The sequence below is a fragment of the Belonocnema kinseyi genome, chromosome 2 (assembly GCF_010883055.1).
Source record: "Belonocnema kinseyi isolate 2016_QV_RU_SX_M_011 chromosome 2, B_treatae_v1, whole genome shotgun sequence".
Classification (NCBI taxonomy): Eukaryota; Metazoa; Arthropoda; class Insecta; order Hymenoptera; family Cynipidae; genus Belonocnema; species Belonocnema kinseyi.
This window is the reverse complement of record NC_046658.1, coordinates 3,196,663-3,210,877: the sequence shown is the minus strand read 5'-3', so window position 1 is coordinate 3,210,877 and position 14,215 is coordinate 3,196,663. Positions and strand designations below refer to the sequence as shown.

General features: G+C 33.9%; 1 protein-coding gene across 3 annotated transcripts in view; it reads right to left on the bottom strand.

The window, feature by feature from the left end:
- Positions 1-14,215, bottom strand: part of LOC117167561 (1-phosphatidylinositol 4,5-bisphosphate phosphodiesterase gamma-1) — a 400,270-nt gene that overhangs the window by 154,576 nt on the left and 231,479 nt on the right. For all 3 annotated transcript variants that reach the window (XM_033352585.1, XM_033352586.1, XM_033352587.1), the window contains one exon: positions 3,828-4,049. In XM_033352585.1, the coding sequence (XP_033208476.1) occupies positions 3,828-4,049 (222 nt within the window). The remainder of the gene's footprint in view (positions 1-3,827; positions 4,050-14,215) is intronic.

The following is a 14,215-nucleotide window of genomic DNA, read 5'->3' as shown; positions in this document are numbered from 1 at the left end:
AAGGAGAATGAAAAGAAAGAGAGGTATCGAGACCTTATAAGGGAGTTGCAACGATTGTACCCGGAATATTCTGTTACACTGATCGTCCTTATCATCGGCGCTTTTGGAGGTGCCAAGCTTTCACTTGCTAATAGCCTAAAAAGCATCCCTGCGTTTCAACAATATGCTAGAACACTCCTTGGGTCGCTCCGTGTTCTTAGGGTCCACGAGGCTTTTGCTGGATCGTCGTATTGATTCCTTTACAGACTGTAACCACCTATCTCACGGTTGTGAGACGTGGTTATGGCTGAAATTTTACCGCGATTTTGCTGGAAGCGGGTGCAATTTTTCAGATTAGCACGCGCTCCCGGCGAAATCCTGCGGTTGTCCTTATGACAAATTTTTAATTATATAAACGAGACGTCAGTATCCAGGTAGCACGTTTTTCCGTTCTCTTCACACTCGTTGGTTTTGGCATCAGGCATTCTCCGTTCAGTAAAGGCAGATAATAACGGGAATACTGCGATGAGTCAGGCGATGCACGATGGAAAGCAGTATATGTAATTTCTCTGGCTCCCCTTCCATCCCTCCCTACTTGTGAATCCTATAAACACATATCTATACCTTATCTCCTGACACATGTCACAAACCTATGTTCGTGGATCTAACAAAAGGCTAATGACTTAAATGTAATGGGAAAGAGTTCCACCCAGATACAACATGTCGCAATCTTTAAAAGATTCCGAATTTGAGATCTCTAAAATGCAATCAGGAATTTCTTTTAACTGAGGGGTCAATTTCCTTTCGCAATACCATCGAAGAAATCGTCGGAGGCTAACGTACTGGGTTGTCAGAAATAAAATGGCTCGCCATGCAGACATGTCAATGATCGAGAATTATTCCTTGGAATTCTTTCGGTTTATGAATCCTTACTCCGCAGTATTCTCCATCAAATGTTATCCGTGGTGCATCAATCAGACACATGACTGATAATCCAAAAACGCACTTTGTCGGGCGACGCGAAGTAGTTCGGACACTACATTTTAGCAAATCTCTGCCCGTCTCAGGGTCGGAAAGTGGACCTATTAGTCGATTTCTATAGTCCTCTGCAACAGGCCTAAAACAAAGAGGCGAGGATATAGAATTTCCTTTCCAAAGAAGAGAAAAATCAATTTCCTTCACTCGAAAATTTGTATGGTACGCATGGTGGCTGCGGAATTAAGTTGCTGAGTGATTGAAAATACGACGTGCTGAAAGAAAAATCGAGTGCTCACTTTGTGGGAGTGAAAACAGAAAGAGACAGCAATCTGTATCTCTCCCTCTCTTATAACCTGCAACAACGGTAGAAAATAAAACAAAAGTTCCTGGTGAGGTAAGCGAAACGAAATAGCTCTGTGTCGTTCCCACTGAATTAACATATTTATGTCATTACAAGCGAGATTCATTTTCTTTTTGCAAATATTTATAAATATATCTTTTAAAAAAAGAAATTGTCGAACAAAATTTTCACGGTCAATAAATGATTTGCTATTAAAATTAAGATCAATGAAATATTAATTGATTTCATTACTCCGTAATATATCTCTTCCTGGCATCGCGAGCAATTGCTAGCAGAGTCATTTCTTTTAAAAATAATTCTTCAATTTAAATGTCTATTGAAATATAGGTAGCTTAAAATCCTCCGGCATCAAACTGATGAAATTATTTAAATAATTTTTTTTTGTATGTAACATGAACTATTTGAAAAAGTGTGATTATATTGGACTTTTATATGTATTTCATACCTGCCCCTGACCAGCAGCACTCACTCCCCTCGTGCTTGCAAATGTCGGGGACGACATAAAAAATGCATCGCAACATTTGCAATCCAGAAAAGTAAGTGAGAAAGAGAGGGATAAAGAGAGACAGAAGAGAATATAAAGCTTTGTGAGTATCCAATATAGGAGCTGAAGTAAGGAACAAACGTTAAGCATGGCCGCATAACGGGCTGTCTGCTAGAACGTGGTTGTATTGTTTATAATAATTAAACGTGTAATTAGCGAAGGTACTTTCGACCGGCTATATAGAAAAATAGTATACACCACACGGATAGCAGATTTAAAGCCCTGAGCTGAGCGACATGATGCAGAAATTTTAAACTTCCTGCCCTTGTAGTGTAATATACTATTTATGCATTGATTATAAAACTATAGCACGTGAAACTTCAAAGTATATGATTTTAGCGATATTAAAACGTTTCGTATCAGAAGGCTGGCCAGAGAAAAAGAAAAATTGGCCAGAGCAAATTAAAATATTTGCATAGCGTAAAGAGAAATTGTCGTTGGAAAGAGACTACATCATGTGAGGATGCCGTGTAATTATACCCCACAGACTAAAAGCGAATGCTATAAATAAACCACATGCGTGTAATTTCTGTATACTCAAAGTGAAGAGATAGGCCGGATCATTTGTGTGGCGACCGGGTACAGATAACCGCAAATAAATGGTAGCAAAATATTGTAAATATTGCGTAGCAGTTAAATATGATCTTATAAGGATACAAGCGACTCCGTAGCTTTGGCCAAATAGACCGTGGCATCGCATCCATGTAGATTATTCAGGTTCATTCTTGGGATATACCTTTCTTGTTGTCATTGATGCAAATTCTAAATGGCCTAAAGTATTTATTGCAAATAGTATGTCAGCTTTAGCCACGGTCAACGAATTAAAAGAATTATTTTCAGCTTAAGGTTTACCGCATAATTTGGTCACAGACTCGGGATCACAATTTACTAGAAAATAATTTTAAAAATTTGTTAACATAATGGGATAAGGCATACGTTTGCGGCATCAAAAAAACCAACAACAAATGAGACGGCGGAAAACTTTATAAAAGCTTTCAAAAGAAAAATAAAAGCAATTAAGAATAGTGGCATGATCGGAACCTTTTTGCTTGGATCCGAGTTTAAAGGGTTCCTTAAGGGTTCAGGTCCAGCTTGGACCCTTTAATTTCTTAAGGGTCCGGACCCGGACCTTTTGAATCTTTAAAGGTTTAGGTCCGAACCCGGACCCTTAGATTTATTAAGGGTACGGGTCCCAACCTGAACCTTTTGAATTCTTAAGGGTACGGGTCCGGACCCGTACCCTTTAAGTTCTTAAGGGTCGGGGGTCAAACTCAGACCTTTTAAATTCTAAAGGGTCCGGGTCCGAACTCGTATCCTTTATTTGAAAGAGAAGGGGCTGTTTTATGTAGAGGGATTACAATTACTGAGTTTACTTGAGTCCACCCTGGTTTTGAAGCAATAATTGAAAAAGTTCTCTTACCTAAAACATGCCAAATAAAGTTTAAAAATGACATTCTGATTTTTAAAAATCACGTAGATCAATTAGCTTCCTGGAAGCCTTCTTCCATAATTGAGGAGAGAGAGGAGGAACATGTTGCAGTAGAGAAAAAATTGCGAAGATCCACGTGTGACAAAAAGAAAGTTGTTCGTTTTCAAGCAGGCTCATAGCTTTTTATATATAGTAGAATAAGAATTTCAAAAAGTTGTACAAATTAGTAATTAAGAAATATTACAAAAAAGGGACGGATTGTGGTATATGTACACGCAGGAGTATTTGTGACGTGAGTCATATTTATATTATCAGCACAGCTTTGTAATAACTAGTGGTATACGAGACTCTGAGGAATAAATAAACTTTCCTAAAAGCCGTATTAATTATCATTCTTGAGTATACTTTCGTTTTATGGTAGGGGAAACCTTTCTGGCAATGGAAACGGTAGCGAAGGAGGCGGGGGTATTACGTTAACCCTAGTGAAAGGCATTTCATAATTTTTTAAGTAATTAAATAAAATAAAACATACTCACCCTAAGGCTTGCATTTTGAGCGGTTTCTTGGATTTTTGTTATCCATTCTAAAACAGTCTCTTTTGAAGGAGCAGCAGCCTCAAAAACTGAACACATACTGGAATTTTGTATTCTTAGAATCCACTCCAAGCCAGGCTTTTCTCCCACAGCTAGTTCAACGACAGCTCCCATTATGTCTAATGAACCTTTCTGCAGATTTCCCAGCATCATTGAATCAGACGACTAAAATATCAAAAAGTTGTATTGATTTTTTAAAAACTTTTGAGAGTGAATTGAAAATAATCAAGTAGTTTGACAAAATATTTGATAAAAAGACCTATTTGTTGTTCAAATTTGTTTTAGTTGACAAAAAATTCCAAACAATATACTTTTTATAACAACCTCATGATTTGAAGCTGTTACAACCGAAGTTTCTTTTTTATTATGCGTATGTGAGTTAAATAATGTATAAGAGTAAAGAGAATTCTCTCTCGCACGGTGGCGAGACACCAGAGAGTAGAAGGCGGGTCCCAGTATACTGGAAGCATGACAATGCCCGGAATGCATAAGTTAGCATTTTTTTTACTAAGAGGTGCATACTCGCGCCTATAATTAGCGACAGGGTAACAACTCATACGAGAGTGCATCCTTAGCAAGGGTAGGTTGAACGAACGTGCAGCAGTCTACTAAAACTACGTGTCTTGCAATTTCCTTCGCCTATTGTCTAATAGTCGCGTTTTCTTTGACTGATTCCCGGTTCTGCCCAGATTACAAAATATAATAACGCAAAGCAAGAAAGATGCCACATCGAGTTTACAAATTTTCTTTTAAAAATAACAAAATAGTTTTTGTTTCCTGTTCTCTCTCTCTCTCTCACCACATTATTAGGTGAGTACTGTATCGTTTTATTTATTTTGATCTTGTTTTAAGAGTAAACCTGCATTCATTTGTAATTCGATTGTTAACTTCCTTCACCATTTAATTTATTTAAAAATATGGATGACAGAGAAACAATAAACAATCGAGATTAAGTTCGGCGTAAAGTTCGCTACTTGGTGCAGGAGGGGGGGGGGGGGGGGTAATTATTGGTTGATTTTATTCAATTATTTATTAACCGTTTGTAACAAAAAAACATGTGTGATTTCCCTTGTTTTGATGCTTGAAAAGCGGGACAGAAGTGATATTTTACAAGCATGTTGACATCAGAAAGAGAGAAGTGTGATGTTAGAGGTGAATAATAAAAAATATAAATCTATAAGCTCAGATTTTGGGCTCACAGAAAACGATCGTCAAGGAGGTGTTTTGGCCGTCGCGGGCCTACTAGAGCGAGGGTCACTTTCCATTGAATTACGACGATGCGCGCCGTCATATTGAAACGGGACGCCTACGTGGTTAGACATTTACCCTCAAAAAGGTAAATACTTTTATTTGATGATAGCATACTAAAGTTTAAAGTTAGAGCACATTTTAAATAGTCTATAAATGAATCAACAGCACACATAAAGCAGGGCAAGTTTTCAAACTACATTGTGATTTGAAAAGATCACATCATATTATACAAGTTGCCACTAATAAGCCTGGAAGATGGGGAATGCCGGTTGCACTGGACAGTCAGGAAATAACTTAAAAAGCAATTTGTTTGATTTGAGAACAAAGGTTTTTCTGATTAAGGAAAATACTAGAGGTTTAAAAGTGAGCTGGTGATGAGGGACAGCCTGCCACCACCACGGGGGGTCAGATACCACAAGGGCCAGATCGTACGTACACCGAAAAAAATATGCAACTATATTAGTTTAATAATACTTTGGACTAATGGGCTTCGCATAAATTAGAACTCTGCAGGCAAAAAATTGGAATTAAATCTCTTCATTTAACTTGTAATTTTATCGGTTTGAGTATACAACCGACGCTATAGCAGTACCGAATTACATCGATTAAGTAAGTATTGACATGGAGCAGTTCTTCATGTAGAACTCGCAACATTCATAAGTTGAATATCAGCTGTTCTAAAGCATCGAGACATACACTGTTTCCGTTTTTCATCGGGTACGAAACGAAATCTGAATCACAGCGCGTCGGTAAGATCAAACTTTTACGATTCAAGATACTAGACGCGCTTCGTTTAAACAACGATCAGCTGCGATTCTAATTATGTGAAAACGGAGCAGTTCCACGTATTAAATGCTTACATTGAAGTATCAAAAGGCGCTAATTCGGGCAAAGCGAAACCCGACCCTTTCAATGTTTTCATACGCGAAATTTCGGCGACTAAAGAGCAGTGCGTCGAAATAGATATACTCGCTATGCTTCGCTCCGTTCGACTCTGCTAGTTCGAATGACGACAAACAGCGAGAATAACGAATCTATAACATAGGAGCTTCGCGTGAGCATTGCGCTAAGTTGAGGCGCCTGACAATATGTGTTGTATTGAGATAGTTGCAGATATAAAACACTATCGGATCAATCAAGCAACGCCAGCTGATCGAATGAAGTAAGATTTAGATTGTTCGCAATGCAAAATGCAAGCCGATTATTAAACTAACTTCGTATTTGCTGCAACTACGCAAATTATCGCGTACCAGTATCAGTACGTGATCAGTTGGAAACATAGATTACAATCATTATATACTTCCAGTATAAACAAAATTGATTAGTTTTACTTTTTAATTGTTATATTGTTATAATATTTATTTTGCGGTAAAATATACAAATACGTGCGTCTAAATTTTTGAAAATATAATTCATTAATTTTTTTAAATAACAATTTTGAGCTTGCCCATTTGATCCGCTGGAGTCATTTTTATAGCAAAATGTTACTGCATGTCAAATCTCCATTTAATTGTATCACTTTCTCATAGAGAAAGCTTTATGATAGTACATTTTTTGGATTCTGGCAAAAATCATAGAAACATGTTTTGAGGTCGTGTAAGTCGAAACATAGTGTTTTAAAAAATCTCTCTGTGTGTGTGTATGCGTACGCGTATGTCGCTCATCATATCTCGCCAACGCTTGGACCAATTTGAATCTTACAAGTCCTATTTTCTTCTTTTTTCACAACGAAGGCGGTTGAGGAGTAAGATTTTAGTAATTATTAGGTTATGTTCATTTTCTAAACTAAAAACGATTTTGACTTATCAGCTCTTCCAATTTTCTATGATTTTAAAATAAATGCACCACTATAGACTCTAAATGGATTAAAAAGAGCTTTAATTTTTCTTGATTTTGGCTTTAAAATTGTTAGGTTATGTCAAACCGTTTTAACTTTCTAACCTAAAAACCAACATTTTTTCAAATCAATATATTTCGACTTGTATTTCACATAATATAAAAAGGTATGTAGGAGAAGGTAGATAATAAAAAGATATATAAGTAAATGAATTTTTAGCCCGAATGATTTATTCATTTTTGAGAATTTTCAGGTAAAATGAAAAAATGCGTTTTTTCTCACGATAAATAAGGTAAAAATAAATATTTTCTATTGTAACTTAAAGAAAAGGTAGATTCTATGATTATATTGATCGATTTCAATTGTATTTTATTAGATTAATAAAATATTTTTGTAAGTAAAAGAGTAGTTTGAGGTAGCTTAGTGCCAATTCATTGGCAGCGCAAATTTTCAACTTATATTTCTGTTTTCGCGAAAAAACATTCAAAATAAAAAATCATTATGTAACATATGTAATTAAAACTTTATTGGCCGTGATAGTTTTATGAATTTATTCTTACTGTGATACCTTTGTAAAGATTTATTTTAACTGTGAATCTTTTACAAAGGAATTTTGAGTTGTTTAGAATTTTTTGTATGTACTTTGAAATGTAGATCGATCGTGAATAAAATTCAAAAAGTACTTCAATTTTCTGTATCGAAAATAAAAAATTTCACAAATTGAACAATTATCAATGCATATTATATACAGATGCAGTTCACAATTGATACAAAATTGTGAAAGAAGAGGATACGTAGTCGGTAACGAAGTAGTTTCCTAGTGCGACGCGTATTTGAAAAAACCTTAAAAATTATGAAAATAGTAGCAATTACTACAATCACATCCATGTAAGAGTTAAATATTTTTAATCCTGTAAAAAACTCAAAACTGATAACATGCCGAATAATAACGGTCGAAAATTTGTTAACATTTCTATCAACTGATAAACAACTGACAATATTTTTGAAATTGTCATAATTTCGACAAGCCGTCTAGATCATGCTGACACTCATAAAGTTTCACTGCGAATACGCTTGTTTCAATCGTGACAAACAGCGATTCTGGGTGACTTGGCTGGTGGCACTACTCGGAGGGTAGGATGTGAAATCCTCGAGGCTCCAGCCGCTCGAGTAGTGGCATGGAGTAGGGGTTTATGGTTTCTCGGAATCGTACTCTCCAATGGCCCCGAAATCAACACTACTCATAGGTTCACCTGTATCGCCAAGTAAACATTATCGAACTGTATTAAAAATACACCACCAAGAATTTGTAATGCCTAGCCCAATGACCATGGAAAAATGTAAGACGAGCCTACGCTTGGTCCGGGAAACTTGACTTGCGTCACGGTAATAAAGATCGAATATATTTAATGACAAAATATAAAGTCTCACTCACTCTATTCATGTACTAATTTTGAGCACACCGTCGTTTGAATTGCTAAAGATACAACAGGTGAAAAAACAATGGAAAAGAGAAGGAAAAATGTGAATAACTTGGTAAATATTACCATTTTGATCAAATACTTCTTATTAATCTTGGAGTATACCTGTGATAGAGTACATCTTCTCTTCGAAAATTTTTCGGAAAAATCACTTGTTGTAATGAAAAACGACTTTTTATTATTATGGTATTTCTTAAATCGAAGTTTTCTCCAAATGTATCAGTTTGATCAAAAAATGATATAATAATTAAAATATGCATCCTTGGGAGTGGACCAACTTTTGTCTCAAACTTTTTCCTGTAAAACCAATTTTAAGAAATTTTACCGGAATTTCGAGCGACTTCGAAGCCGCCTAATAACACTTTTGAACCCAGGTAAGTACCTGGCAATGCGCAGGGTTTATTTCTAATGTAATCCCCTACATGTACACCAGTTTTCAACCATATCCGAGTCACGTTAGTTATTTTTCAAGAATTGACACCTTTGCCAGGTCGCCATCGCTAAACGCATCCACTCGGACTTGTAAGGCACCCATTATTACGTTCCTCATCATCAGATGAACATCTTAGGTGAAAATTGGCCCTATCCGTATCACGTTGTCATTTGTTAATTAAAATACGCAAAAAAAAATCCTTAATTGGCCACAAAAAGTGAACCACTGAATAAAATAAAAAACTGTTTAGTACGTATAAAACTAGAGCAAAGCCCGAAAAAAGTGAGAGGTAAAACGTCCAAATTCATAAGAAACTTTCCAAGATACAACACTTTGAAAAAAACATTTAAAAATCACATAACCTCAAATAACTAGAAAACAGTTTATTCAAATTGTTTCAAAATTGAAATCGATCAATAGAATCATGGAATCTACTTTTTGTGTAAGTTACAATAGAAAATATTTATTTTTACATAATTTATCGTGGAAAAAACGCATTTTTCACTTAACCTGAAAATTCTCAAAAACGAATAAATCATTCTGGCTAAAAATTTATTTACTTATACATCTTCTTATTACCTACCTTCTCCTAAATACTTTTTTATCTTATGTGAAATACAAGTCGAGATATACTGATTTGAAAAAAAGGTTGGTTTATGTTAGAAATATAAAACAGTTTGACATAACCTAAAAATTTTAACGCGAAAATCAAGAAAAATTAAAGCTCTTTTAAAGACATTTAGAGTCTATAGTGGAGCATTTATTTTAAAATAATAATAGTAATAATAATAATAAGTAAATAAAGTAATAAAATGTTTATTTTTAAAATTATTATTTGCATTTTAAATAACAATAATTGTATAACAATGCTATAAAAAAAAGAAATTTATAATCACTTGCTTTTCGAACAAAACAAACTTTGTAGGATTCATTTCAGCATTGATTTATCTCGAAGTTTATTTCTACTTATTCTTTTGTAATTCATATTTTCGCTTTTGAGAACGTTTTTTCTACTAAAAAAACACAATGCCCATTTTTAAACAACATTTTTTATTCAGAAATATATTTTTTCAATTATTTTAATTATGAATTCCAACAATAATTTTTTAAACTTTAAACATTTAAAAAGTTTTGCCATTGACATGAATATTTAATTATTGTATTAAAAAAATGCTTGTTAACAAACTTTTTTTTAATTACGTAAAACTGATCTTTAATTATTTTTTTGTCTACTGACCATAAAAATGCTTTATTATAATGTTACATGAAAAACTTTTCGTGGTAAAAGGGATGTAACATCGTATAACACTACTTCATAATCTTCAGGTATATTATCAACATTCTTTATGTTATTTATAAAATAAAAACAATTTGTAACAAAAGTTTTCGATTTACCCGAAATCTTCCTTATAGGTCCTTATATACTTTATACTTTATAGTCATTAAAATGTTTTCCTGTTATTGTACCAACATTATTTGATTTTTCTTCTTCGATAATAATTTTACTTAACTCTCTACCTCTGCTATGAGTAGGATCCTTTTTTCATTCTTTATGTGTTTTAGTCTCGCTCAACATACTCTGACATTTGTTATAGCAATCACCTTTACTCATTATAACAGGAACATTTCCCTGTTCAGCACATGTTGTCATTCAATCTTTGTTTTCTTGCACAAATTTCTTACTTTCAATTGCCAAATCAAAACATTAATTATATTTATTATTATTATTAAGTCGCTATCTATAAGAAGACAGAACATCGAAAAATTTATATCTTATAACATGTCTTCTTTCTATTTCTATATTGTCAATTCTTTCTTCTAATCCTGCTAAAGTGTCTAAAACTAATTTTTTCTTATTTTTTCTAGTTGGTGTTTTCTTTAAGACAATTACACTTCTTCACCGAAATTGAAATAATACTTTTAACCCATTAACCCCTGCCGGGAAGCATTTTTCCATTTTTTTCAGCCTTCTTAACTTCAATGCAAACTGTCAGAAAAATTTCTTTAATAGATCAATATCTACGTAAAATTTCACGATATTTCCGAATCTGCCATTGGTTTTAGAGAAAAACGTAATATAAATGGGTTAAATTTGTTTTTTTTTAGCGAAAACTCCTGTTACAAAGAAATTTTTTTTTTTCTAAATCGATGCTTTCGGATCGAAATCAAAGACGAATTTGTTCGAAAAGTAAATATATCCTGTCCTCGAATATTTTTCATTCGTGCCTAAGTGATACCACTTAGAAAATAAAATTGTAACTAATCAAAATGGCGTCTCAAAGTTAAAAATTTTAAACGAGATAGTACTTTTTGCACATAAAAATCGAATTCTCACAAATGCACGTGAAAATTTGTGGAATGGGGTTTTGGAGGTCGCTGATTACGAATTCGAGATCAAATTTGACAAATTCAAAATGTCGGATCCAAAATGGCGGCCAAAAAAATTTAATTACGCGTATTGGTATAATAATGTATACTAAGGGATTTTGGAGGTTGCTGATTACGAATTCGAGATCAAATTTGACATATTCAAAATGGCGGGTCAAAAATTATGGGAAAAACATTTAATTACGAGTATTGATATGGTAATGTATACTAAGAGATTTTGGAGGTCGCTCATTACGTGCCCAAGATCAAATTTGACCCAAAAGACCCCTTAGTATACATTATTGTACCAATACGCGTAATAAAAAATTTTCTGGGCCACCATTTGGATCTGCCATTTTGAATATGTGAAATTTTATCTCGGATTCGTAATCAGCGATCTCCAAACCCCCTTAGTGTACATTATCATACCAATACGCGGAATTAATTTTTTTGCCGCCATTTTGAATTTGTAAAATTTGATCTTGGATTCGTAATCAGCGACCTCCAAAGCCCCCTTCTACAAATTTTCTCGTAAATTTGTGAGAAATCGATTTTTATGTGCAAAAACTACTATTTCGTCTACAAATTTTTACTCTGAGACGCCATTTCGAATAGTTACAATTTGATTTTCTAAGTGGAATCACTTAGACACAAAAGAAAAAGATTCGAGGACGCGATATGTTTACTTTTCGAACACGTTCGTCTTTGATTTCGATTTTAATACCAATTCTCATCAAAGTTTCTGCCTTTCTAAATTTCGAATTGACTTACAAAAATCTGTAATCTCATCACTTAAAATATTAGCCATAAATTTCATATTATGTCTAGCATAACTGTTACAAGTATTACTGGATCTAAATTTAATCTTTAGTGTACAATTATTATTATGTACAGGAAGAAATATATTTTTAATACATCTGAGAAGAAATCTAAGTTGGCTTTTCATGTCCTCTATGTGAATGCAGGCTTGTATCAATCGCTCAATACTTCTACTGCTGCAAAATTCTTGTATTTTCTCCGGATAAACTCGAAAAATCCTTTGTCGATTTCAGATAATATTCTTGTTGAATCGACAGTTTGGAACATGCTATTTAGATATGCATTAATGGTTTGGTTTTGGCCAGGCTATAGTAATTAAGTAAAATTGACCTTGAATTATCTTTTGTCTACTAGCCACACAAAAATCATTTATTATGGCGTTACATTATAAACTCTTCGTCTGTCGACGTAAGGTTTAAGAGGGTTGACATGAGACAAGCTCACCACATAGATTCCTCTCATATAATTCATTTATTTAAAAAACAGAAGTTATTATGCCAGTGTAAAATTATACCGCTTTACAGTTTGCTGTTTAAATTTAGGAATGCTCATGATTCCCGTTGTGTATGCAATTACAATTATTTTTGCGGTCAGGTAGATATCTGCATTTTGACTCACACTGTGATTGCACATACAAAACTAGCTTGATTAACTATATGGTAGATAGAGCAATTAAACTGGATCATCCTAGATTTTGTGAAAGAAATGTACTGATAGTTAAAAACACACTAAGAGAAAATAAATATGCAGCATGGCTTTTAGGGAAATATATAAAAAGTAGATTCAATAAAATTACAAAACAATTAAACTATACAAATCAAAAGAACAAAAAACGTAGTATATATATGGTCTTATCGTATATTGAATATATAAAAAGACCTTAATTTAAGCTTGGAAGAATACCAATTTAGAATTGGTCTTTATTTCAAAGAAAGACAACTAATATTTGTATCCAGCAACGTTGTCTGGCTGCCTCGGCGTTCTATCGATAAGTATCGATACCCCCACTGTTAACCACTTTTCCAACTGCGCATGTGCCGAAAAGCGCGGGTCTTCTTTTAAACAATAAAGATATACTATAAATAATGTTGCTTTTCGGCACATACGTAGTTAAAAAAGTCGTGCTCCGTTAACATATGATTGATTAATATGACTGATTTTTCATTTCCTTGAAATAGTATAATTTGCCAACTAACAATAGGTATAATATTTTCGACATAACAGTCCAGAGAACTTTTTTCGATCAAATATTCTTAAAGTAAAATTAAGCAAGTTATAAAAGTCTGAATGTGCAAATTATCATGCTAGAATAGGTGGAAATGTCAACCGTCAGGCAGCAGCGGATTCACAGATACCCTACAGGGGTACATGGCACTGCCACTGCACACGACTTTTTGGAGAATTTTCTAAATGTAAAGGTAGATTATAAAGGCCTAAATAGTAATATTTCTCAAGTGTAGAATGTATGTTTTCAGTCATGCTCCATTCTTTTGTCAATGGACGGCATTTCAGTGTCACGAAATAAAATCGCCAATCGACAAAATAATGAAATAACACTGATAAAATGCATTCTACACTGGAAAAATATTTATGTTCTTAAATTTATAAGTTACTTTTACTTCTCGAATATTTTCTCGAAAAAGTTGTTTGTTTTTCCATGACGAAATATTACAATATTTAATTCAAACTTAACGCTCTTCAGGCCTATTTTTTTAATTGGTCAACTACCCTCGTGGGCGTGACCGTAGAGCCCCTACAGGGACCATGGTGGGAGATAAAGGAACTGCAAAAGAGGAAATAAGTGCATATAGGAGCAGGTGGACTAGCTTCGCGGGGACATACACGAGCGGGGACATAAGTGGAAGTTTACTGCATTTAATTTGGACAATCGTGGAGAACTACAGAAATTCGTATGGGGTAGCATAAGTAAGACTGTAGGAATGATTACAACGCCATAATAATGAACGAATATACTTTTATATTTAAGGCGAATAACTCATAGAGAGAAGCCTTTCATTGTACATACTTCGGTTAATTTAATTTAGTAATAATACAATAATCAGATACTTTTTATAACAGAATTCTTTTACAATATATAAAGCTTTTTAAAATTATTGTTTAAATTTACAATAACAATCAATAA